This window comes from Rhineura floridana, chromosome 2 (genome assembly GCF_030035675.1).
Source record: "Rhineura floridana isolate rRhiFlo1 chromosome 2, rRhiFlo1.hap2, whole genome shotgun sequence".
Taxonomy (NCBI): Eukaryota; Metazoa; Chordata; class Lepidosauria; order Squamata; family Rhineuridae; genus Rhineura; species Rhineura floridana.
In genome coordinates this window covers 68,000,390-68,023,607 of record NC_084481.1, presented here as the reverse complement: position 1 = coordinate 68,023,607, position 23,218 = coordinate 68,000,390, and the positions used below count along the sequence as shown (strand labels likewise).

Sequence of the window (23,218 nt, the reverse complement as noted above, 5' to 3'; positions counted from 1 at the left end):
ACAAAAAATTAACAACCATTTAAAATATTAGAATAAAAATAACCATTGCAGAATGTTTTAGTTGTCCACCTAAAATCTAGAAATGATCAAAGACAGAGCCAAGAAGCACAACACAGAGCAGGGCAGCACTAATTATATACTAATTCTTGGCAAGCATCTATAATTATTATGATTTAACATCTTAAACCTGATGAACTTTTTTGGATGTGAATTTGTCCTTTCATTCTTATACTTTGTTATAGGTAAATGAAAGTAATTCACAGACAATTTTCGTGTAATTTTCTATCATTTGCTTTCATATTTAACAAGAGAGTCAAAATTCTGCGCAAGACTTTTGAAACACTCTATACACAATACTGATTTTGTGTAAAAGCATGATTAGAATGAAAATGTTCCTATGCTTATCACATGGTAGATGACATTTTTTGACTTTTTGGTAATGGAAATACATAACATGTACTAACATTTGTCTACAATCCTTCAGATTATCTGAGTTATGTATGCCTCTTATTTCTATACATTTATGCTGGCCCCATTTTAAAGTTCTTTATCCTAAACACCACACATACTACTTTGAGTAACGAAACAAGCATGCCAAATAAATGGCTGGCACTGTTCTATTTGAAAAGGGAGAAAGAAAAGAAGGAGGGACATGATTCAGCATTCCTACCTTCTCCAAAACATGATTGAGCTGCTAGTGCCTTCAGAGTTGATAATGCTGACATACATTCTATGTTGTTGCACATGGTGAAAATACAACAAGAAAAGCCATGCACGTGCTTGCTAGATGTAGATATTCCATTTTGTTTGGTTTGCTTTCTTTGAACACAAAGAATGTCTTGGCTCAGTCGTAGAGCATCTGCTTTGCCTGGAGAAAGTCCCAGGTTCAACCCCTGGCATCTCGCGTTTGGGCTAGGAATGTCCCCAGCCTGAAACCCTGGAGAGCTGCTGCCAGTCAGAGTGGTCAAAAGTGAGCTCGACAGATCATTACAAGGCAGCTTCCTATATAATCAATTGGACCCAGGTCACAAATTTAGAAGCAAGTCACACTGATTCCATGTAAAAGCACAATCCTATGAGTCTCATCCTTTGAAATGGCAAGAAAAGTATGTAACACTAACCTTCCTTGGTGCAATTTGATGTGTTTTCATCACTGAAGTCTCCACAGTCATTGTCACCATCACAAGCCCAGTGACCTGGAATACACCTGCCATTGGAACAGCTGAACTGATTGTCAAAGCATGAATGAGCACAGTTCAGTTCATCGCTGCCATCACCACAGTCATCATCTGTAAAAAATGTATAAATATTTTTACTCTTGCCTTAAGTATTATTGTGAGCTATAAGCAGAAAATCGAATTTAGGATGGGTTTACACTAATAGTTGATTCAGTTTAACAAAGGTTTAATTTATATTCTTTTCTCCTTTTGAAATCAGACTTAATACACACTCACCAAGCTAATAATTGTGTATGTGAAGTGGAGCAACAACTCCACATTCATACAATGCAATGTATGCTATAGATAGTACACCTATACGTATATGTATGCACTTGATTCACATAACCTTTCCCCTTATCATAAGATATGAACAGATTGATTGAGAATATAGGCGTATGTGTGTACCATTGTGTATGTGTCAAGCAGTCATGCACGTTTGCTGCCTCTCAGCATATAGAGGATTTCCACTTTAGAAGGTGTTGAAATAAAGCCCAAGTGAATCAAGATGAGAAGCATATATAAAGCTTGAGACATTAACAATTTGATAAAATTTCCAGAGTAAGGACCTCTGCGTCCCTTCCCAAGGCATCTCTGTCTTCTATAGAGGGAATGATCACTTCCTTAGAATGCAAAGAGACGGACTGGTAATTTTGTGATATTATTTAACTAAATAGAGATGTTTCAATAATTATTCAAATAACTGGATACTCATGTCCTATAGCAATCGGGTTCTTGGTATATCACAATGATGTTAAAAGCCAATTCAGTTGTTTCATTCTTTACATTATGAATTATAAACTCAAATTAGGTTTAAATGTCTCTGTACGCATACTGTCAAGACACTAAATTGTTAGTTCTTACCTGCATCACACTGCCATTTGCTACTAATGCATACTCCATTTCTGCATATAAAATGAGCTAGTGGGTCACAAGTTGGAAATTCTGTAAAGATAAAAGCCTAACATGAAATGGCAGAATACCAGTATGACCCTTCACCAACGCAGACAGAAAATAAAAGAGTTATTGGATTAGTTACTGTAGTGACTTCAGTATAAGGAAAATCATCTATTGATTGATCTATCTTAGGGCTGAGTGAAAATGCTCTTCCCCCAAATTCTCCACACTATTTGTGTATTTGTGGATGGCAAAGTAGTGGATGGGTGGCATTTTGCTAAATATTCTTGGCCGTGTGTGGTCATAGAGCCACTTGCTTCCATTTTCCTTCCCTTCCCTTGGCATTTTGGTAAAAGAATAGCAATAATTCTATGTAGCATGTGGCTGACTGGCGATGAAAAGTTTATATTTCAGGCTGTTGTAGAATCATCCTATTCAATACAGAGGTTCTTTATTGGGGAGGCAAGTGCACTCTGTTCATGCTCATGCCATTGATTTCTGAGGCTCATAATTCTTAATCATATCTTCCCCTGCTCAAGTTAAACCTCTTACTGTGTCATGCTTTGTGTAGAATATTGCTTGCACATTTTCTTCCTCAGTATGCCAACTGGCAAGAACTTGCCTTTAACACTGAGAAAACAAAACAGCCTCCAAGAAGACCTGGAGGCCTAATTTAAAGTTCCTCTCTACTACAGGGTCATTGCATGGTATACAATGGGTACATTACTCTAGTACTGTTTCAGTCAAAGGTATAGCCAACAAGCCATGGCTTACAGCAGAAATAAAACAATAGCCCATTAACACTTTAAAGGCTAGCAAATGTATTATTGCATAAGCTTTCATGGATCACCAAGAACGATGCATCTGGTGAAGCAGACTCTAGCCCAAGACAGCTTATGCCATAATAGATTTGCTAGACTTGAAGGTGGTAATACTCAGGGCCAGTTATAAAGGGCGGCCAGGTTGGGCACTGGCCCAAGGGCCCCCGAGCTACAGGAGCCCCTGAGGGGCCCTCCGCTCCCCTTCCACGATCTGCACCCCCACGCCCCCCACTTACCTGTCAGCCGGCTTTTTAGCATTGTCCTTAATGAAGATGGTGGCCGCAGCTTCCCTAAGGTACTGAAGCCGCTGCCACCATCTTAGTTGATGGCAGAGATGTGCACGCGTAGCACATACGTGTGCCATCAACAAAGATGGTGGCGGAGGCTTCATTCCCCTTAGGGAAACCGCGACCGCCATCTTCATTAAGGGCAATGGTAAAGACTAGACAGGTAGGGAGGCTGTGGGGGCCATGCACACGTGCATACGTGCACGTGCTCACCCACCCCCCCGGGGGCCAGGGCAAGCTGATGTCCAAGGCCCCCGCATGCCTGGAGCCGGCCCTGCTAGTACTGTACCCTGTACAGACTGCACCCAGCCTGCACACGCCACTCAGGCAATCCTGTCCCAGCAGGCGACCACACATGGGTTTCCTTTGCCCCCATGTTATGCTCACAACAATCCTGTAAGGAAGGTTAGGCTGGGAGACAGTCTGCAGCCCTGTACATGTTTACTCAGAAGTAATCCCCAGAGTTCAATTGGACTTACTCACAGGGAAGTCTACACAGTATTTGAGCCTAAATTATTATTATTTTATTCTATAGATCCTCTTCACATTCCTTGACTGTTCACAACAGGGAAAAATCTGATTTTCAGGAATAATTACTTCTAGATAATGTATATTGGATTTAACAAAATCCAAATCAGAGTATGCTTTTGAACCATAACCAGTGTTTAGTAAAGACTATGCTATGTTAGCATAAATGCACATGCAGCCATAAAGCTCAACACGTAACCTTGTGATGGTTGAAAAACTGAAAGGTGTCATGCTACCTCATGGGGATGTTGTGAATGATGTGTGGAGGCTGCTGGATGCTTAAGAATTAGTGAGTGTGTCACTGATTGACAGTCAGATGTGTGTGGAACTTGTTCATACCCTAAGAACCAGATCAGAGGAACACAGTACAATCCAAACATTGAAGAGTGTATTTAGGAAAATCATAAAAGCAAAACAACAACAAAAAACAGTTGGCCAGGGCACTGCTGCTAATAATCAAGTTGGTGTAAACTTTCCACATGTTACTTTCTCAGCATCACACAACAAATCCATGAAGTATGTTAGTGTGTTCAATTTTACCATCACAAAGTCCTTAAAAATAATTTAGCACAAAATCACAAAATAAAAATAATTCAGCAAGCCTTTTCAATTCAGAATTATAATTATAATAATAATGACAAACCTCAGCAAGCCTAATCATTTCAGTGTGTATGTGTGTGCTGAGGGATGGAAACACAATGATGTCATTCAGACAATAAACCTGCGGGCAGATGGCTACTTGATGGGCAATTAGTTGGCTCATTAATTTGTGAATAGAAGAAAACATGGAGACCATCAGCAGTAGTAGAAGCTTACAACGTTGCATATGTAAGAGATCATTAAACTATCTTTAGACAAGAAGTCAGCAGTAATGTTAAATTCCACCACTGTAACTCAGCAGAATGGTAAAGATGTAGCTTTCAGAATGCATACAGCTACAGACTAGGAAATATAAACTGTCCATTTGATAGCACAGGGGACAAAAACATATGGTGCACTACATCCCTAGAAGCCATTAAACATGCACACTTCTCCAGCAGTATGCTAAGAAAGATCATACCAGGGCATATTGTTTTCAAACACTGACCTTCTCCCAATTATGTACATAGGAACATAGAAAGCTGCCTTATACCAAATCAAACTAGTGGTCCATCTAGTTCAGTACTAGACGGGAGCATACCTTCGTCTGGATGTGGGAGCTGGCTGGCTGGGGCCGTGGTGGTGACGGGCCGCGGCGTGCCCCATACGGCCGTCTTTGTCAGTCTGCGGTTGTGTGTGGGAGATAGGAGAAGAGGGGTCGCGGTGCCGGCGGTACGACTTGGCGCGCCCTCCGGCGGCTGCTCCAACTGTTCGGGATTGCTCTGGACAAACAGGGCTTACGAGAGGAGAGGACGATGTAACATCTCGACCCCACTAAGGCGACGGAGCCATTTGGCAATTTGCAGCAAGACAGATGCGAATAATCTGATCTGGACCTAACTGGGGGTAGGGGGGCCTGCCTGGGCGACAGGCACGGAGGGGGTTATGTGCAGGGCGGAGACGGCTATGGTGGGGAGGGTGGGAGGCCACGATATTAAGAGGCTAGGCGGCAGATGCTGGAAAGGTGCAGGTGGCAGGCCATGCCAGTTTAGGGGAACGAGGGATAGATGCATTATATCCATTCCCTGTTCCGGGCCTGTTCACAGCCAGAAGATAACTGGGGGATGTACAACTCCATCCAACCTTCGACTGCTGTTGTGTAATGCCAGGTCTGTGGTACAGAAAACAACACTCATCCATGATATGATCGTGGATGAGAACGCAGACCTGATGTGCATCACGGAAACTTGGCTGGATGAGGCCTCAGCCCTGGTGCTTGAGGCCATGTGTCCAGCCGGGTTCTGGTACGTGCAGCAGCCGAGGGTTGGTAGGCGGGGAGGGGGAGTGGCAGTTATTTATCGGGAGTCTTTGATTTTTGCCAGACCCCCTCTCCACGAGACCAAGTTTGTTGACTGCATGTACTGGAGGTTGGGCCCAAAGGGCAGTTTAGGGATTCTGCTTGTGTACCGCCCACCCCGCTGCACGGCAGACTCCCTGACCGAGGTGCTTGAGGTTATCTCTGGTGTGCGGGTCCTTTCCCCCAGCCTACTGGTTTTGGGGGATTTTAACCTGCATGCCGAGGCAGCTCTCACAGGAGCTCCTCGGGATTTCGTGGAAACCATGACTTCCTGGGAACTGCACCTTAGTAATATGGAGCCCACCCATGTAGCCGGTCATGCTCTTGACCTTGTGTTTGTCTCGGGAGGGGGAGGAAGTGCTCTGAAAATGGGGGCTGTTGCTGCTAACCCCGTGTCATGGTCAGATCACTATCTGGTAAATATAGATCTCTCAATGCCACACACCCTCTGCAGGGGACAGGGACCTATTAGAATGGTCCGCCCCAGACACCTGATGAAGCCTAAGGGATTCCTGAATGCGCTGGGAGATTTGGAGTTGTCTGAAGGTCACCCGGTCGAAACCCTGGTGAGGGAGTGGAATAGGGAGATCACCGGGGCAATAGACCGGGTGGCTCCGAAACGTCCTCTCCCCCTGAATAGAACTCAGACAGCACCCGTACACACCACGGTTGCGGGGTCTGAGAAGGGAGGTGAGACGACTAGAGCGCCGGTGGCAGAAATCTTGCTCTGAAGACGATCGAACACTGGTTAGAGCAGCAATAGCAGCCTACCAAGTGGCAACAAAGGCAACAAAGAGGGATTTCTTTGCTGCCTCTATTGCGTCCGCAGAGTGTTGTCCCAGGAGGTTGTTCCAAGTGGTCCGTAGCCTGGTCGGTCCAGTTGCACAGGAACCCATGGAACATTCTAAAGCCTCCTGTGACATATTTGCCAAACACTTTGCTGATAAAATTGAGCGCCTGAAGAGCACGATTCCGCATACCGTGGATACAGGAAGTGTGCCAGAGTCAGCCAGTTCCACTCAGGTCGGGTGGGATCGGTTTCAGCCTCTTCCCTCTGAGGAAGTGGACAAGGTGCTCTCTACTGTGAGGCTGACCACTTGTTTGCTTGCGCCTTGCCCCACATGGCTCATCTTGGGTTGTAAAGAGAAACTGAGCGAAGGGATCAAGGCAGTGGTGAATGCTTCCTTAGAAGAAGGTGCAGTACCATCAGCCCTCAAGGAGGCAGTAATAAAACCCATTCTGAAAAAGTCCTCCTTGGATCCCCAAGAGCTGAACAACTTTCGCCCAGTCTCCAATCTACCATTCTTGGGCAAGGTGATCGAGCGAGTGGTGGCCGAACAGTTACAGACACACTTGGATGAAGCAGATTAGTTGGATCCATTCCAGTCGGGCTTCAGGACTGGACATGGAACTGAAACAGCCTTGGTCACTCTGGTAGATGATTTAAGGAGGGCGTTGGATAAGGGAGAACATAAATTCCTCGTCCTCCTGGATCTCTCAGCGGCTTTTGATACCGCCGACCACGGTATCCTTCTAGATCGTCTGAAGGGAATGGGAATAGGGGGCACTGTTTTACGGTGGTTCCGTTCCTATCTCTCAGACAGACATCAACAGGTGGCATTGGGGGATGAGGTTTCAGACCCTTGGCCTCTCAATTGTGGTGTGTCACAGGGTTCTATCCTCTCCCCCATGCTATTCAACATCTATGTAAAGCCGCTGGGAGCCATCATCAGGAGATTTGGGCTGCGGTGCCACCAATATGCGGATGACACCCAGCTCTATCTCTCGTTTAAGTCCTCACCACAGTTGGCTGTGGAGACCATTTCCAAGTGCCTGAAGTCAGTAAGTGAATGGATGGGAGGAAATAGGCTGAAGCTAAACCCTGACAAGACCGAGGTGCTACTCGTGGGAGACAGGAGAAGGTTGGGAGACATAGACCTGGTGCTGAATGGGGTAAAATTGCCCCTGAAGGACCAGGTCCGCAGCCTTGGGGTCATCCTTGACTCCCAGCTGTCCATGGAGGCTCAGGTCTTGGCAGCGAGCCGGGCAGCTTAGTATCAATTACATCTAATACAGAGGCTGCAACCCTACCTTCCTGTCCATCTTCTCCCATGGGTGGTGCATGCCCTGGTCTCCTCTCGCTTAGACTACTGTAATGCGCTCTACGTTGGGTTACCCTTGAAAACGGTCCGGAAATTACAGCTGGTACAGAACGCGGCGGCGCGTCTGATTCAGAACAGCCATTGCCGTGATCACATCACTCCGGTGCTAGAAGATCTACACTGGTTACCAGTTGTCTACCGGGCCCAATTCAAGGTGTTGGTATTAACCTTTAAAGCCCTATACGGTCTCGGCCCAGTTTATCTAAAGGAGCGCCTCCAGCATCAACAAATATGCCGCCTGACGAGATCAGCCACTCAAGACCTTCTCTCGGTCCCACCAGTTAAAACAGCTAGGCTGGTGCGGACCAGAGAGAGGGCATTTTCAATTGTCGCCCCCACCCTCTGGAACTCTCTGCCTTCTGATCTTCGCCATGTCCCCTCCCTGCCAAGTTTTCGCCAAGCCTTGAAAACCTGGCTATTCAGGCAGGCCTATAAGACCCCTGGGGTAGCCTAATTTTATCTGCTATAGCTGTGGGTGGTTTTAGTTTAATTTTATATTAGATTTTTGGTTTCTATGTATATTTATATGCTGTATTTTACTTGATTTTGTACGCTGCCTAGAGTGGCCGCTGGCGCGGCCAGATAGGCGGCCTAGAAATAAAATTTTATTATTATTATTATTACTACCTACTCTGACTGGCAGATGTTTCTCCCAGTCTCACCTTGACCTTCTGCATGCAAAGCATGTGCTATACCACTGAGCGACAGCCCCTCCTATATAGCACCTTTACAGAATTTAGATTCCAAGAAATACCATTTATGTATTTTGCAGTGAGGTTTATAGACATCTTGCAAAAGGAGTGAAAGTGTGACTTTACATGTAATAATAGTGGGGATATAATATACTGCTATCCTGCCTGCTATATGCTGACACAGCAGGATTTTTAAAAAAAACAAACATTATTTTACAGTACTTGGATAAAACACCTCAAGCTTTTGTGGCAGAGTTATTAGGTACACAAAATATTATTAGACATTACTTATACAGCAGCATCATTTGCACCACTGCTAAGAAAGCATGTGAACACTTTTTAATGAATTTTGTTAAAGGGGGGGAAGTATAGAAGGGAGGGTGAAAACAACAAATCCAGCAACCAGTTTGGAAACAACTCAGAGAAAGCAGAACTCAAAAGGAGCGGGTGTCACAGATTACCTGTTAACTGTTTTATAGTGCAAATCCTATACATGTTTATTCAGAAACAAGTCCTTCTAGACAGCGATCCCTCCTAGCCATCTTTCAGGGGCTGAATAGTACTGGAAGGCGGGGGTAGAACCAAAGTGGGTCGAGCCAGAGGCAGAAGTGGGCAGAACAATGGGTGTGACTCTTACGTTCTGCATAGCAGGCTGACCCACCCAAATCAGAATTTTCTACATGCACATACATCTCTACATCTCCCTCCAAACAAACAGGATTAATTATCGCAGTCCAAGTACACTTTTCAGTCAAGGACACACTTCAGCCAGCCAAAAGCACTTGAAGAGAGCGCGGAGCAGGGCTAGTGAGTTGTGGCATGGAGAAAGGGATGTGGCCAGGAGAGAGGGTGTGGCCAAGGGAAGTCCTGGGAGTCCAAGGTTACCCACCCTGTTCTAGACTCAACGAGACTTACTGTCAGAGTTAGGGCTGAGCCTATCATTAAGCAGAATGAAGCAGCTACCTCAAGCAGCTAATTTGGGGTGCAAATTGCTCACAACAAATTGTGAGTTATTTATTTATTATTATTATGTTGTATTTTTATTTCCAGGGAAATGGGTCTGTGCGATTATTTTTGTCTCACAGATACAAAAAGAACAGCCTTGGGTGCTAAGTACCATAAATTTGGCAGGAGGCATCATTTCCTATTCTGCCTCAGGTAGCAAAACATCTTGGCTTGGGCCTGCTTCCAGGTAAGTGTATACAGGCATACCCCGCTTAAAGTCGCCTCACTATAACGTACATGCTCCATACTCCACCATACCCCACTTTAATGTAAGCGCTTCACAGTAACGGATGCTTATGGCATGATGCCGCTGTCATCTAGTGGCGATTGCAGTGCAGTACACGCATAGATAATTGCTTCACTTTAAGTACATTTTCACTTTACATACATGCTCCGGTCCCATTGCGTATGTTAAAGCAGGGTATGCCTGTATAAGATTATAGCCTTAAGGATTCAAGCTTGCAGGCAATGCACAAAACCTACTGAGCTTCAGCTATGCTTGCTAAGCCTGTATTTGTATTTTGTAAAAGCAGGTAAACCAAAGTTTGTGAAAAGCTACGTAATTTTGACTGGTAGTATAGTAAACACAGAAGGGCTAACGAAGGGTAGAGCCCAACCCCAAACTATAGTAGTCCAAGCTAGAGCTCCAGAATGCTAAAAGGGCTTAGGAGTCACCCAAAAGCACATCTTAAATGACAGCAGTGACAGTGCCAAGTGGACTTCTCAGCAGAGGAATTCTAGAGGCATAGATAGGAAAGATCCCACCTGGCTTCCTTAAATGGCACAGTGACCTATAGAAGAGCCTGAAGAACAACTACAACATGAGTTCATGCCCTCTTTAGAATTGATGTCAGAACATAAAACATATTTAAAGCCTTTTTAAAAAAAGATTTGCTATTTTACTTTTCCGTATATCAGTTTATTTTATTTTTCACTGCCTCTATGAATCACTGCCCAGGTTTTATCAGTACAAATTAGGGGTTGAATCTTATTTATTTATTAATTAAATGTATATCCCAACCTTCCTCCCAGGAGCCCAGGGTGCCAACAAAACACTAAAAACATTCTAAAACATATTAAAATAAAACACCTATAAAACCTTCTTAAAATGAAACATCTTTAAAGACATCTTTTTAAAAAAGCTTTAAAGACATCTTAAAAAGCAATTCCAACACAGTCACAGACTAGGATAAGGTCTCTACTCAAAAGTCTTGATGAAAGAGGAAGGTCTTCAGTAGGCACCAAAAAGATAACAGAGATGGCACCTGTCTAATATTTAAGGAAGCCCTCACCTACAGAGTACAGTGATTGAATGGGTATATAAGGAATAAGACGATCTTTCAGGTATCCTGGTCCCAAGCTGTATAGGGCTTTGTACACCAAAACCAGAACCTTGAACTTGGCCCAGTAACTAATCAGTGGCCAGTGCAATTCTTTCAACAGCGGGATGACATGTTAGAGATACCCTACCCCAGTAAGCAGTTGTGCTGCCACATTTTGCACCAGCGCAGCTTCTGGACCAACCTCAAGGGTAGCCCCACATAGAGCACATTAGAGTAATCCAGCCTGGAGTGCATGGACAACAGTGGTCAGGCTATCCCGGTCCAGAAAACGCCTCAGTTGTCTCCCCAGCCGAAGCTGGTAAAAGGCACTCCTAGCCACTGAGGTCACCTGGGCCTGTAATGACAAGGATGGATCCAGGAACACCCCCAGACTATGAACCTACTGTTTCAGAGGGAGTACAACCCCATTCAAAGCAGACAACTACCAATTATCCAAACTCAAGAACCAACAACCCACAGCACCTCCGTCTTGCTAGGATTCAGACTCAGTTGATTTGCCCGCATCCAGCCCACTACCAAGTCCAGGCACAGGTGCAGGGCTTGCACGGCTTCTCCCAATTCAGATGTTACAGAGAAACAGAGCTGGGTATCATCAGTGTACTGATGATACCTCACCCCAAATCTCCTGATGACCACTTCCATGGGCTTCATATAGATGTTAAACAGCATCAGGGATAAGATGGTACCCTGGAGCACCCCACAGCACAACTGGCAGGAGGCTGAAAGACAATTACCCAATGCTATTCTTTGAAAATGACCCTGGAAGTAGGATTGGAACCACTGTAAAACAGTGCCTCCAATACCCATCTCACTAAGTCAGCTCAGAAGGATACCACAGTCAGTAGTATCAAAAGCCGCTGACAGATCAAATAAGAACAACATGGTCACACTTTCCCTGTCCTTCTCCAGAAAAGAGACATTTGGTCTTACTGTGAAATCGGTCTTCTCTGTGCATGTCAAAAGATGATATCAGGTGGGTAGCTAGCTCCACCTAGCGGTTGAAGGGAAAAGAGCACTGTTGAATTTTTTTGCAGGCCCTTCCTGATCCGGTCCTGTTCTTGTTTCAGTTTCTCCATGAGAAGCCAATAAATGAGGAAAAGAATAGGAACAACACACTACAGACATAGACAACAGTACTCATACACTCTCTGCTAAAGGCCTCTTTGTGCTTGCCATGACAGCCTAGCCCTCCTAGGGAGTGGCCCTGATATCATCTTTTGACATGCACAGAGAAGACCGATTTCCCGGTAAGACCAAATGTCTCTTCTCCTGTGCATGTAAAAGATGATATCAGGTGGGGCATACCAAAGCTGACCCATGTAGGGTGGGAATAACGCTGGGCTGCAAAACTGTAGTGGTCTGAGAGGATGTGCTGTAGCACTCTCCTCCCAAAAGCTGTCTCAGCTGATGCATATGCGTCTATCTTGTAATGTTTAATGAACGTACTAGGAGTGGCCCATGTAGCTGCCCTACATATCTCTGTTAGAGGAGCATTGCATGAAAACGCTGCTGATGTGGCCGCCGCTCTCGTGGAGTGAGCCACTATGCCAGCTGGCCAGGCCAGTCTTAGCAAGGCATATGCCAAGGAGATACACACTTTGATCCATCTAGCTAATGTGGAAGTGGAAACCTTGTTCCCCAGAGATGCTGGGTGAAAAGACACAAACAAATTTATCTGTTTTCCTAAATGACTTAGTCTTAGAAATATATATTTTAAGGGCTCTCCTCACATCATGTGAGTGCCATGCCTTCTCCGTGGGATGAACTGGATTTGGACAGAAGGACACCAGTACGAGTTCCTGTTGGCAGTGGAAGGTGGACAGGACCTTGGGACAAAAGGAAATGACTGTGTGGAGGACTAGTCTATTCTTATGAAACATGCACAAACTTTTATGCACAGACAGGGCATTCAGCTCAGACACCCTAAGGGCCGAAGTAATGGCCACAAGAAACAATGCCTTAAAGGATAGTAGACGAAGAGGAATTTGACTTAAAGGCTCAAATTGAGGTTTTTCAAGGGCCATTAACACTTTGTGCAGATCCCAGGTAGGGTAGCGGTGAACTGTAGGTGGCACTGATAAGGTTGCCCCATAAGGAAACGCTTGATAAAAGGATGAGAACCAAGTGGATTGTCTGGGGATCTGGAAAGCATGGATGATAATGCCGAAGTCTGGAGCCTCAGGGTGTTTGGTCTGAGGCCCATAGATAAGCCATCTTGCAGCAAAGCGTGTAGCTCGATGATTCCCACTTTCCGTGGAATAATTCCTTTCTTCTGTGACCAGGATGAGAAGGTCTTCCATGTGCCCTCATATATTCTGATTGTGGAGGGACGTCTAGAGGCCATCATGGTTTCCAGTGCTTGGGGAGGGATGTCTTTCTTCAAGAGGCGATTCTGCTCAAATTCCATACACAAAGTGCTAACCACCCCAGATCTGGATGAAGAAGCTGCCCTTGAGAGAGCAGGTCCTCCCTTAGGGGAATTTTCCATGGGGGTTCCACCACCAGGGCGAGGAGATCCGGAAACCACGGACGTCTTAGCCACCAGGGAGCTACCAGAACAGATGCTTTTTTGGTTCAGATCTTGTGTATTACCTTGGGAATAATCGGGAGTGGAGGAAAGGCATGCAGTCTGCCTGGAGGCCAGGGGGATGCCAAGGCATCTATTCCCTCTGCTCCTGCCATCATGTACCTGGAGAAGAACCTCCTCACCTATCTGTTGTGGTTGGTGGCAAACAGGTCCACTTGAACCCTGCCGAATCATGTCACTATCTGTTGGAAGGCGTCTGGGTGAAGCATCCATTCTCCGTGATCCAATTTCTTTCGACTGAGCCAGTCTGCTTGGTCATTGTCCTCCCCCTTGAGGAATTCTGCTGATATCGAATCCACATTGTTTTTGGCCCACTGAGAGAGGAGAGAGGCCTCCTCCTGGAGGTGGCGGGAGTGTGTGCCTCTTTGATGGTTGGCTATGGATGCTCTACTCTGCTATCATCCATAGGAATTGCTAAAGGCTTTCTTCACCTCAGACAGCTGTGGGATCTAGCAGCACACAGCAACTGACTAGATGCTCATGTGTGCAGGCTTGGTTGTGAATGGCCGAGAGAGAGAGAGATTGGAAATGGAAGCTGAGTTAGTGTCTGATTGTCATGATTGATAATTATATGTTGAGGGGGACAGGAGGTGAGGTCTGGTTTGGGGGGGGTTAATAAGATGCAGTTTCAACTGTCCAACCTTAAAAGCCACCCCTGCCATTTTGCCAATATACAATGCTGGCAATTTGTCACATAAAAAGGCAAACATATAAAAAGACATCAGATTGAAATTCTATGGACCCTTACTAGGTAGCAAGTCCCACTGATGCATAGGATTGGACTGTCAGATAATAAAGCAGAAGGGCAGCAAGAATGGCCAGGATGAGGATCGGAGCAACTATTAGGGTTACAGCAAGATAAAACACAGGAAAATTTACCCTCTTTAATGTGATACAAGTCTTTATATAAACCTCCATGAAATGGTGCATAGCAACATATCATGTAATATGGTACCAGTCTGTCATACGATTAATATGTAAATATCTATATAAATACAATTTATGCAGGAAGCATGGGAAGCTTCTGAGATGACAAAAGGAGCCATTTTCTGAATCGGATCCTTTTTAATGAAATGGAAATCTTGGACAACAAATAGGAAGCCTTATCCATCTTATTTCCAGAAAGAACATTTAATTAACTTACCACAAGATACCTTTTCATCTGATTCATCACCACAGTCATCCTCCCGATCACATAGCCATGAACTTGGAATACAACGTCTGTTCCCACAAGAAAACTGGTCAGCTTGACATGTTCTTGCTTGAGAGACAAATTGACATGAGACAAAATAATAAAGAATGGAGTTCAAATATAGGCTAATTGAATCATACATGCTTATTATATATTAATTTCATGCACTGTATAGTTCCATTACAAATTTACTTCTGATATGATACCATTACAGATTAATGGATTCAATGAGTTTCTAATGCATACTTATTTTAGCAAACTATCAAAAATCACCATCAGAATTAAAGTGAAAAAAATGAAATCTAATTTCAGTGCAATTTTGTAACAGTTAGTTGCTTATGAAGCATATTTTTTAAAAAAAACTTCTTGGAAATATGTCATATTCCTGATACAGCCTTGGGAAGACAAAAGATAATGAGACATAAAATAATTGTAAGAGACCAATATGTTTCCGGGCTAGATTCAAAGTGTTGGTATTAACCTATAAAGCCTTATACGGTGCGGGACCACAATACCTTGCGGAACGCCTCTTCCGATATGAACCGGCCCGTGCACTACGTTCTGCTACGAAGGCCCTCCTCCGGGTTCCAACTCACAGGGAGGCCCGGAGGGTGATGACAAGATCTAGGGCCTTCTCAGTGGTGGCCCCCGAACTATGGAACAGTCTCCCTGAGGAAGTACGCCTGGCGCCGACTCTGCTTTCCTTCCGGCGCCAGGTCAAAACCTTCCTATTCTCTGAAGCATTTTAAGTTACATTGATCTAATTTTAATAATGTTTATTGTATTGTTGATTGTATTTTAATATTATTTTGTTATTCATTGTATTTTTATACTATTTTATGTTCACCGCCCAGAGAGCTATCGCTAGTCGGGCGGTATATAAATTTAATAAATAAATAAAATAAACAATCACAACATATATTTTGTCTCATCATATTGCAACGGTATTTATGGGATAAAATACAGTGTGTGATGCAGTGGTTAAAGTTTCAGAATACAACTAAGACAACCCCAGTTCAAAGACTCACTCAGTTATGAGGATCAGAGGGGGTGGGGAGCACCCTATACACATGATCTTAGAGGAAGGGTGGGAGAGAAATCTTATAAATTAAAAAATAAATAGCATGGAGACTATTCATTCCCAATCTTTTCCATCTAATGTAATTGTCAGCTATCGAGCAGAAGCAGAAGCATTTGTATGTAGAACTGACATGATAAACATTTTGATGTTCTTTACATGCCAAAAGTGTAATGCACTGACAGTTACGTCAAGCAATATGGATAGTTTAAGTGCTAAATCACTCTGGAAAGTAGAGCTAGGAAAGATTAAGTAAAATATCATCTGTATTCCAAACCTACCAACATTAAAATTTCAATACATTTAAATTTGCAGTAATCTGATCATCAGTACAGTTTAGTTCAGTGCAATTTAGAGACCTGAACATGTATTCAATGCAAGATTAAGATAAAACTTACAGAGGAATCCAACATGGAAGAGACAAATGGGAGTGGAACTGGCAGGGAAAAGGTGTGGTGGCATAAGGTGCTGCCACATCCTATTGCAGTTCAGGAGCCCCAGCAAGGGGAATACAGTTGCTGTGCTGGCAGGGCTTGGCGGAAGAAAATGAAATGCATGTTTCCTTCTGCCACCCTTTCCCCTGGGGTAGCATCTGCTGGAACTGGGGGCTGCAAAATGAAGCCAAATGGGGCCAGGGTGTAGTGTAAGTCCTCCTCCCTCAATTCTGCCGCCCAAACAGCCCTGAAATGCCTCTTTTGGGGGCCTTATGCTGTCATTGGCTGTGCTGGGCAAATTTCAGCTGCACTGGCTGGTGGCGGACTTCACCTGCTGCACTGTGCCTGCGCCTGGGTGGGAGATTTCTGCCAGTGCACCCTGGCTACACCAAAATCCTCCTTCCTCTGTTTGATATATGCCACATCCTGACTCCCCTCAGCTCAGCTTAAACACCAGGAGGATTGCACCTTTAGTCTCAGAAAAAAATATTATTTTTCTTTTTACCTGTACAAGTTTCATTTGATTCATCTTCACCACTCCCACAATCATTTGTTCCATCGCAAAGCCACTTCTTGGGGATGCAACGGTTATTATAGCATTTAAATTGATTGTCAGGGCAGCTGTGATTAACTGGGAGAAAGAAATACTACACTTTATCTTAAGTATGTATCCAGGCACATTATTACTGAACCACTGAAAATATGATTTGTATTGAATTGAATTCAATGAAAAAAGAGTACAACCCTATACATGTCTACTCAGAACTAAGTCCCATTGAGTTCAAAGAGACTTTTAAGGAGACATCCAATATTGTGCAGGCAGACTTCTGCTAGTGCAGTGGGCCTTCCCCTTCTTCTCCACCCCTTACACCCTTGACAAACCTGTTATGGAGAGACCCCCAATCATCCAGAGCAGATTTTGGAGGTGCACAGGAAATTACCAGGGAGAGAAGAGGAACGGCAAGTCCCGTTGCAATTACAGAGGCCCATTCTGCTGGCAGGCAGCCACCATTAGCTGTCACCCCTTAATTTGTGTTCCATAATCATGCATATATTAAATATCAAAGATAAAACTGTGCCTTCCTTTACAGATTAGAGACAGTACACGTATTGGTGGGGGCTTGTGAACCATCTAAATTTGCTATATATCGCAATATATTGCTGCCTGAACCTACGATAATGAATGGATAATTGACAGCATTTTCAAGCAGCATTCCCCCCCCCCAATTGCTGTCAGGGTATTGATGGAAGTCAGTCATTATTAGCAAAATGTATTTGGAAAGACACCAGAATAACTAAGATTTTCCCCATTCCACCCCATTTTGTTGACCTGGATACTGGCAAACATTATATCAGAATATTAAACATTTGCATTTAAAGAAGCCCAACTTTTCTTTTTATAGATATTTCTAAACACAATCAGAACAAAAATTGGAATAGTGCTTTACCAGGAATGGGTACCAGAAAGGACTTAAATTCAGTATCAGAACTGGAATGTATGGTTTTCTGGTGGCCTTTATACCTCAACTTTCCTCAGAACCGAAAAGTAATTAATGGCTGCTGCTCTACATTGCTAAATTTTGCACACTCTTTTTGACTTAGCAGAACTATCTCAAGAGTAGCTGTAAGGGTTTGGATCTGAGCAATGAAATGGCAGGATCTGAGATTATTTCCATTTTTTTGGAGTGACATGCAGTTCAGTACTATTTCAGCTTAAAGAAAATAATTGCGGTTCTTTTAGATGTGAAAGTTAGTTAACAATCTACCCATATTGCAAAACCTGAAACAGTGTTATTTATTTACTTCTCATTTTTTTAATGTTCTCAGGAAAACTGCTATTTGGAGAAATAGTATTTTACATGTTAGCTGTTGATTTATTTTGGTGGGGAAGGAAAATATACTGTCTACTTAGCACTGAATAGACTTCTAAAATTGCTATTAATAGCACTGCTGTAATACAAAAATGCTAATCAGCAAGCTTACCATGAAGTTCTCTAATCAGCTGTGGTTACAAAACATTACACTGTAAACTTAATGAGCATGAAATGTTGCTTAAAATGTCCATTCAATACAGTCTCCCATATTTAATACATATTTTATAATGCTGTAACGTATTACTACATGTTGTCACAATAATCATCTATGCATACATATAAAATGAATGTGGTTGGGACAATGCATATCAACCAATAAAACACTTCATAAGGGATCTTACAGCTCAGAACAAGAACTATGAAAGCTGAAGGATGTCAAGCCAGTTCGTAAAGGCAAAATGTTTCACAGTGAAAGATTAAGCCTCCATAACTCAATAAACAGGGAGCTGTCTTAATACCACCCTACCGTTATACAAGATCCGGAGGCAGAATCATTAACTCAATTTTAATGCTTTTGTCTATATTATATTATAGCTACATTCTTTTGAAGTCATTTTGGTATGTATTCACTAATAGGCAAAAAACCTTGCGGTTTAAGAACATACCTATAGCCCACAGATATTCTATCAAACTTTAAAAAGCAGGGAAATTGGGCAGCTATAGTGAATGCACCAGGGGAGCAGGAGAACTGAACTCCTCTCTGAGATATTGGACTGCCCTACAAAGTTGTCAAAATGCAAACACCATTTGGGTTGGTCTTTCACAGTCCAATCCACTTCCTGTGTAGCTTGGAAGAATTTGGTAAAATGTGCCTCTGAGCATATGGTGAGTGGTGGCAACACTTGCCATCTCCAAAGATAATTATATTTTTGTATGTTTGCTGGTGTTCTTCTTACTTTGCTTCTTTCCTCTGTTATTAATGTTTCTACAGAGAATCTACACTAGAAAATTTTATTTCCCTCATTATTCGTCCCAGAAATCTGTGTCAAATTTATTTTTATTAATTTCAAAGCCTTTTTATTGGTCAGTGTCATATGATGGTGAAGACAGCCTTTTGTGTTTCAAATTGGAGGTTATGTTCTATTTCTATTTTGGGTGCATCAACAGTGAATTTGGACCTGCAGTTTGATGAAAAATCAGACTGATTCCAATATGTTGCTACTTCAGCAATGACTCTAGCTGTTGGAAAAAAGAGGATGCATATTTTCAGCCTGCTATGTTTAAACCACTTTATTTAAGGCAAGGTGGGCACAGTCAATTAAAAACATAGAGCACACCTAGCATTTTGCTAGAATATATTTCACCTCCCATTGTTTTATCTTGTGCAAATTGAGACACTCCTGAGGTCCGCTGGAGATTATTCTGCAGAAGTCAGTGCCATTATTCCACAATTATGTTTGGAGTTTTTTTAGTATAAATTTTGCAAAGAGTTGCTGTACTTCACATATTCACAGAAATAGAAATAAAAGAAAATGATTTCCTATAGGAAACTTCACTAAAATTGCAAAGGAAATCAGACATATTCAAAGTGACCATCCGAACTATATCAACTGTCTTAATAATGTTGCTTCCTCCCTGCTAAAACAAGATCAGCACAGCACATGTCTTCTTTCTATTCTTTGGGCTGATTGCAGGTGTTGCCACCACTCACCATATGCTCAGAGGCACATTTTACCAAATTCTTCCAAGCTACACAGCAAGTGGATTGGACTGTGAAAGACCAACCCAAATGGTGTTTGCATTTTGACAACTTTGTAGGGCAGTCCAATATCTCAGAGAGGAGTTCAGGTCTCCTGCTCCCCTGGTGCATTCACTATAGCTGCCCAATTTCCCTGCTTTTTAAAGTTTGATAGAATATCTGTGGGCTATAGGTATGTTCTTAAACCGCAAGGTTTTTTGCCTATTAGTGAATTTCCCTGCTTTTTAATCCGGGAGGTAAGAAATGGGATCATGTCCAAGTTTGCTGGGAATGGATGGATCATTTGCATGCTTATTGAGTTCAATGGGATTTACTCCCCTGCAATCATGCTTAGGATAGGTGAAACTGACCACAGAGGATGGGGAGGGGAGGAGGAGGAGGAGGGAGGGGAGGAGGAGGAGGAGGGAGGGGAGGAGGAGGAGGAGGGAGGGGAGGAAATGCAGAGGGGAGGACTGGGAGGGGAGCAGGCAGGATGGGGAGGGGAGGAGAAGGACAGGTTTGATTATTTGCATGTTTATTAAATTCAGTGCGATTTACTCCCGTGCAATCATGCTTAGGATAGGTAAAACTGACCGGGGGGGAGGGAGGGAGGGCTTGAGTGGGCAGTGGAGGAGGAAGGGAGAGGAGAGGGGGAAAGCAGGTCTGATCATTTGCATGCTTATTTTCAATGGGATTTACTCCTATGCAATCTTGGTTAGGATAGGAAATACTGACCATGGGGGAGGAGGAGTGGGAGTGGGAAGGAGCGTATTGGAGGGGGGCAAAGGAAGGTGGAGGGGAGGGCAGGTTTGATCATTTGCATGCTTATAGAGTTCAATGGTATTTACTTCCATGCAATCATGTTTAAGATAGGTAAAACTGACCATGGGGAGGAGGAAGGGGAGGAAGGGGAAGGGGAAGGAGAAAGAGGGGATTGGAAGGGGATGAGGAGTGAGGGGCAAAGGAAGGGGGAGGGAAGGGGCAAGAGGAGGGGATAGGAGGAAGGAGAAGGGAGTGTGGGTTTGATCATTTGCATATTTTTTGAGTTCAGTGGGATCTATTTCTATGCAATCATGTTTGAAAATGAAAATGGACTGCCTTCAAGTCAATCCCCACCTATTGCAACCCTTTGAATAGGGTTTTCATGGTAAACGGTATTCAGAGGTGATTTCACCATTGTCTTCCTCTGAGGCTAAGAGGCAGCGACTGGCCCAAGGTCACCCAGTCAGCTTCATGGCTGTGTGGGGATTCGAACCCTGGTCTCCCAGGTCGTAGTCCAACACTGACCCAGGGAAGGAGCAGGGAGTGGGAGGGGAGGAGATTGGGTGGGTGGGCACTGGGCAGAAGGGAAGCCCCTTTCCTTTCCAAAAGGAAAACATTGTAAACAGAATCATTCTTTTTCAGGCTTTGCCCCACCTTTTTATTCTACAGCAGACACATGTAGCCTCCTACCAATTTAAACCAAAGCTTTCCCTGGCCACATCCACACCAGGCCTTTATTTCACTTTGGACAGTCATGGCTTCTCTCAAAGAATCCTGGGAAGTCTAGTTAGTGAAGGGTGCTGAGAGTTGTTCCCCTCACAGACCTTCAATCAGAGTGGCTGACTGTTAAACCATTCTCTCAGGGGAATAGGAGTCTCTTAGCACCCTTCACAAACTACACTTCCCAGGATTCTTTGAGAGAAGCCATGACTATCCCACATGAAATCAAAGTCTGGTGTGGGTGTGGCCCCGATTAGCCAAGCCAAGCAGCTGTGAGGCTTTTAGAACTCTGACAGTTGGTTCTTACTGAGCATGCTCTGCTCTATCATTGGGTCCCAGCCAAAATTTATTAAATTAATTAAAAATCAGCCAGGCATTTTTTAAACTTTTAAACTGCAGCAGATGAAGGTCAGAGTATGGGGCAACGTCAGTATTAGGATTACAGGTACTCTGTGAACATGGCTGATTTTTAATGAATTTCAACAGATTATAACTCTCAGAGAAAAAAGTCCAAAAGGGCTCTGAGGTTTTTCTCTCTCTTTTTACACTTTGAACTGTCTATTCTCTCTGACTGTTTTGTGTATCGCCATGAAAATTGACAGGGTTGTTAAGCAAGCGTTTCTGAGTTCAGGACTATAAGTTATGTAAGGTTTTGTTTTGAAATGAGCTTATGGGAAGCATCAGAATGGCATGGGGCTATCTTCAATTTAACATTGCGGAATGTGAAAAATCCCCACTGGCTATAGTATACAGCCACTCTCGTGGCTGTATAATAAAGCCAACAAAAAATAACATTTTAAGTAATAGCAAATTTTAATTACTTTTGCTGTCTTTGATCTAAATCTGCACTTTATGCCAAATGGATTTTTACTATACATTCCATATATTATGCCCAGACTGTGTATTGTTATTATTGTTATTGTAGTAGTAGTAATAGAAATGGTGCTTTAGAAAGATCTGACCTTCATTTTTTATATATATCCATGACAGTTTCAAAGTAAGGACACTTCCCTGTTGCATCTCAGCATATTTATATGGCTTGTTCAAGCATTACATTGGGGTGGACAACCTGCTTTTCTGTCAAGGGCAACTTCTCCTTGGGTACACCATTCTATTGATAATAGTAAGTGGGGCCAGAGCTAACAGTGGACAGAGCTGCACCTTTTCTCTCTTACTGTCATCTCCTTTTCTCCTTTTCCTTTCCATTTTCCTCCCCACCCAGCAAGCTGGAGGAGAAGAGACAGATCACTCTTGCCAGAGGTCTGAGCTGATCATCTGCAGAAAAGCTTTTGAACTTAGGACAAGGGCCTGCATTACACAATGTGGAAACTAATTGATGCATTACTATATGAACACAGGGTGAGATGTCATAATAGGTTTTGTAATCCTGTTTATTTACATGCCATCACATCCAATCACTTTTCTGTGTATGTAAAACAAGGACCAATTATTTCTCAGAGCATCTCTCGTGCTTAAAATCAAAGGGATCTTGAAGTGCTTAATTTATGATTGGATCATGTCCTGTGTTAGTAATTATGCCATCCATGGGCTTCATTTTGAATTCTCACATTTTTAATAATTCAAAAGAATGATTTGGGGGGCGTAGTATTTGTAAGCCTATTACTATGATTTTGTGCAAACAAAGCTTCTACTAGCTGGCCATGAAATAAATATAGACAAGAAATGGTAGTGGTCCTAGACCTAGGAAATACAGCAGCATAAAATGAAAGTCAGCATCTGAGGTCATAAAAACTACCTACAGCAATTATCTAAAATGATGAAAGGAAACCTTTACTGGACTGAAAAATATGTAACACTTAAAATTGTACCTTCTACTAAGCATGAAATTAATCAAGATCTAAAACTGATTAAAAGCTACAGATTTGGTTATAAAGCTTTTATACTGTGCCAACAATCAACAGTAAAACTTGAATTGTTATACTCAACAGAAGAAAATGATCACTGTAAAAAGGGGGGGAATCTGTGCAGTGCTTGTACTTATCAA

General features: G+C 43.2%; 1 protein-coding gene across 1 annotated transcript in view; it reads right to left on the bottom strand.

Annotated features, from left to right (window-relative positions):
- LRP1B (LDL receptor related protein 1B) overlaps window positions 1–23,218 on the bottom strand; it is a 524,827-nt gene that overhangs the window by 435,397 nt on the left and 66,212 nt on the right. The window contains 4 exon segments of the mRNA XM_061608878.1: window positions 1,122–1,289; window positions 2,082–2,162; window positions 14,620–14,736; window positions 16,685–16,810. Of these exon segments, the coding sequence (XP_061464862.1) occupies window positions 1,122–1,289; window positions 2,082–2,162; window positions 14,620–14,736; window positions 16,685–16,810 (492 nt within the window).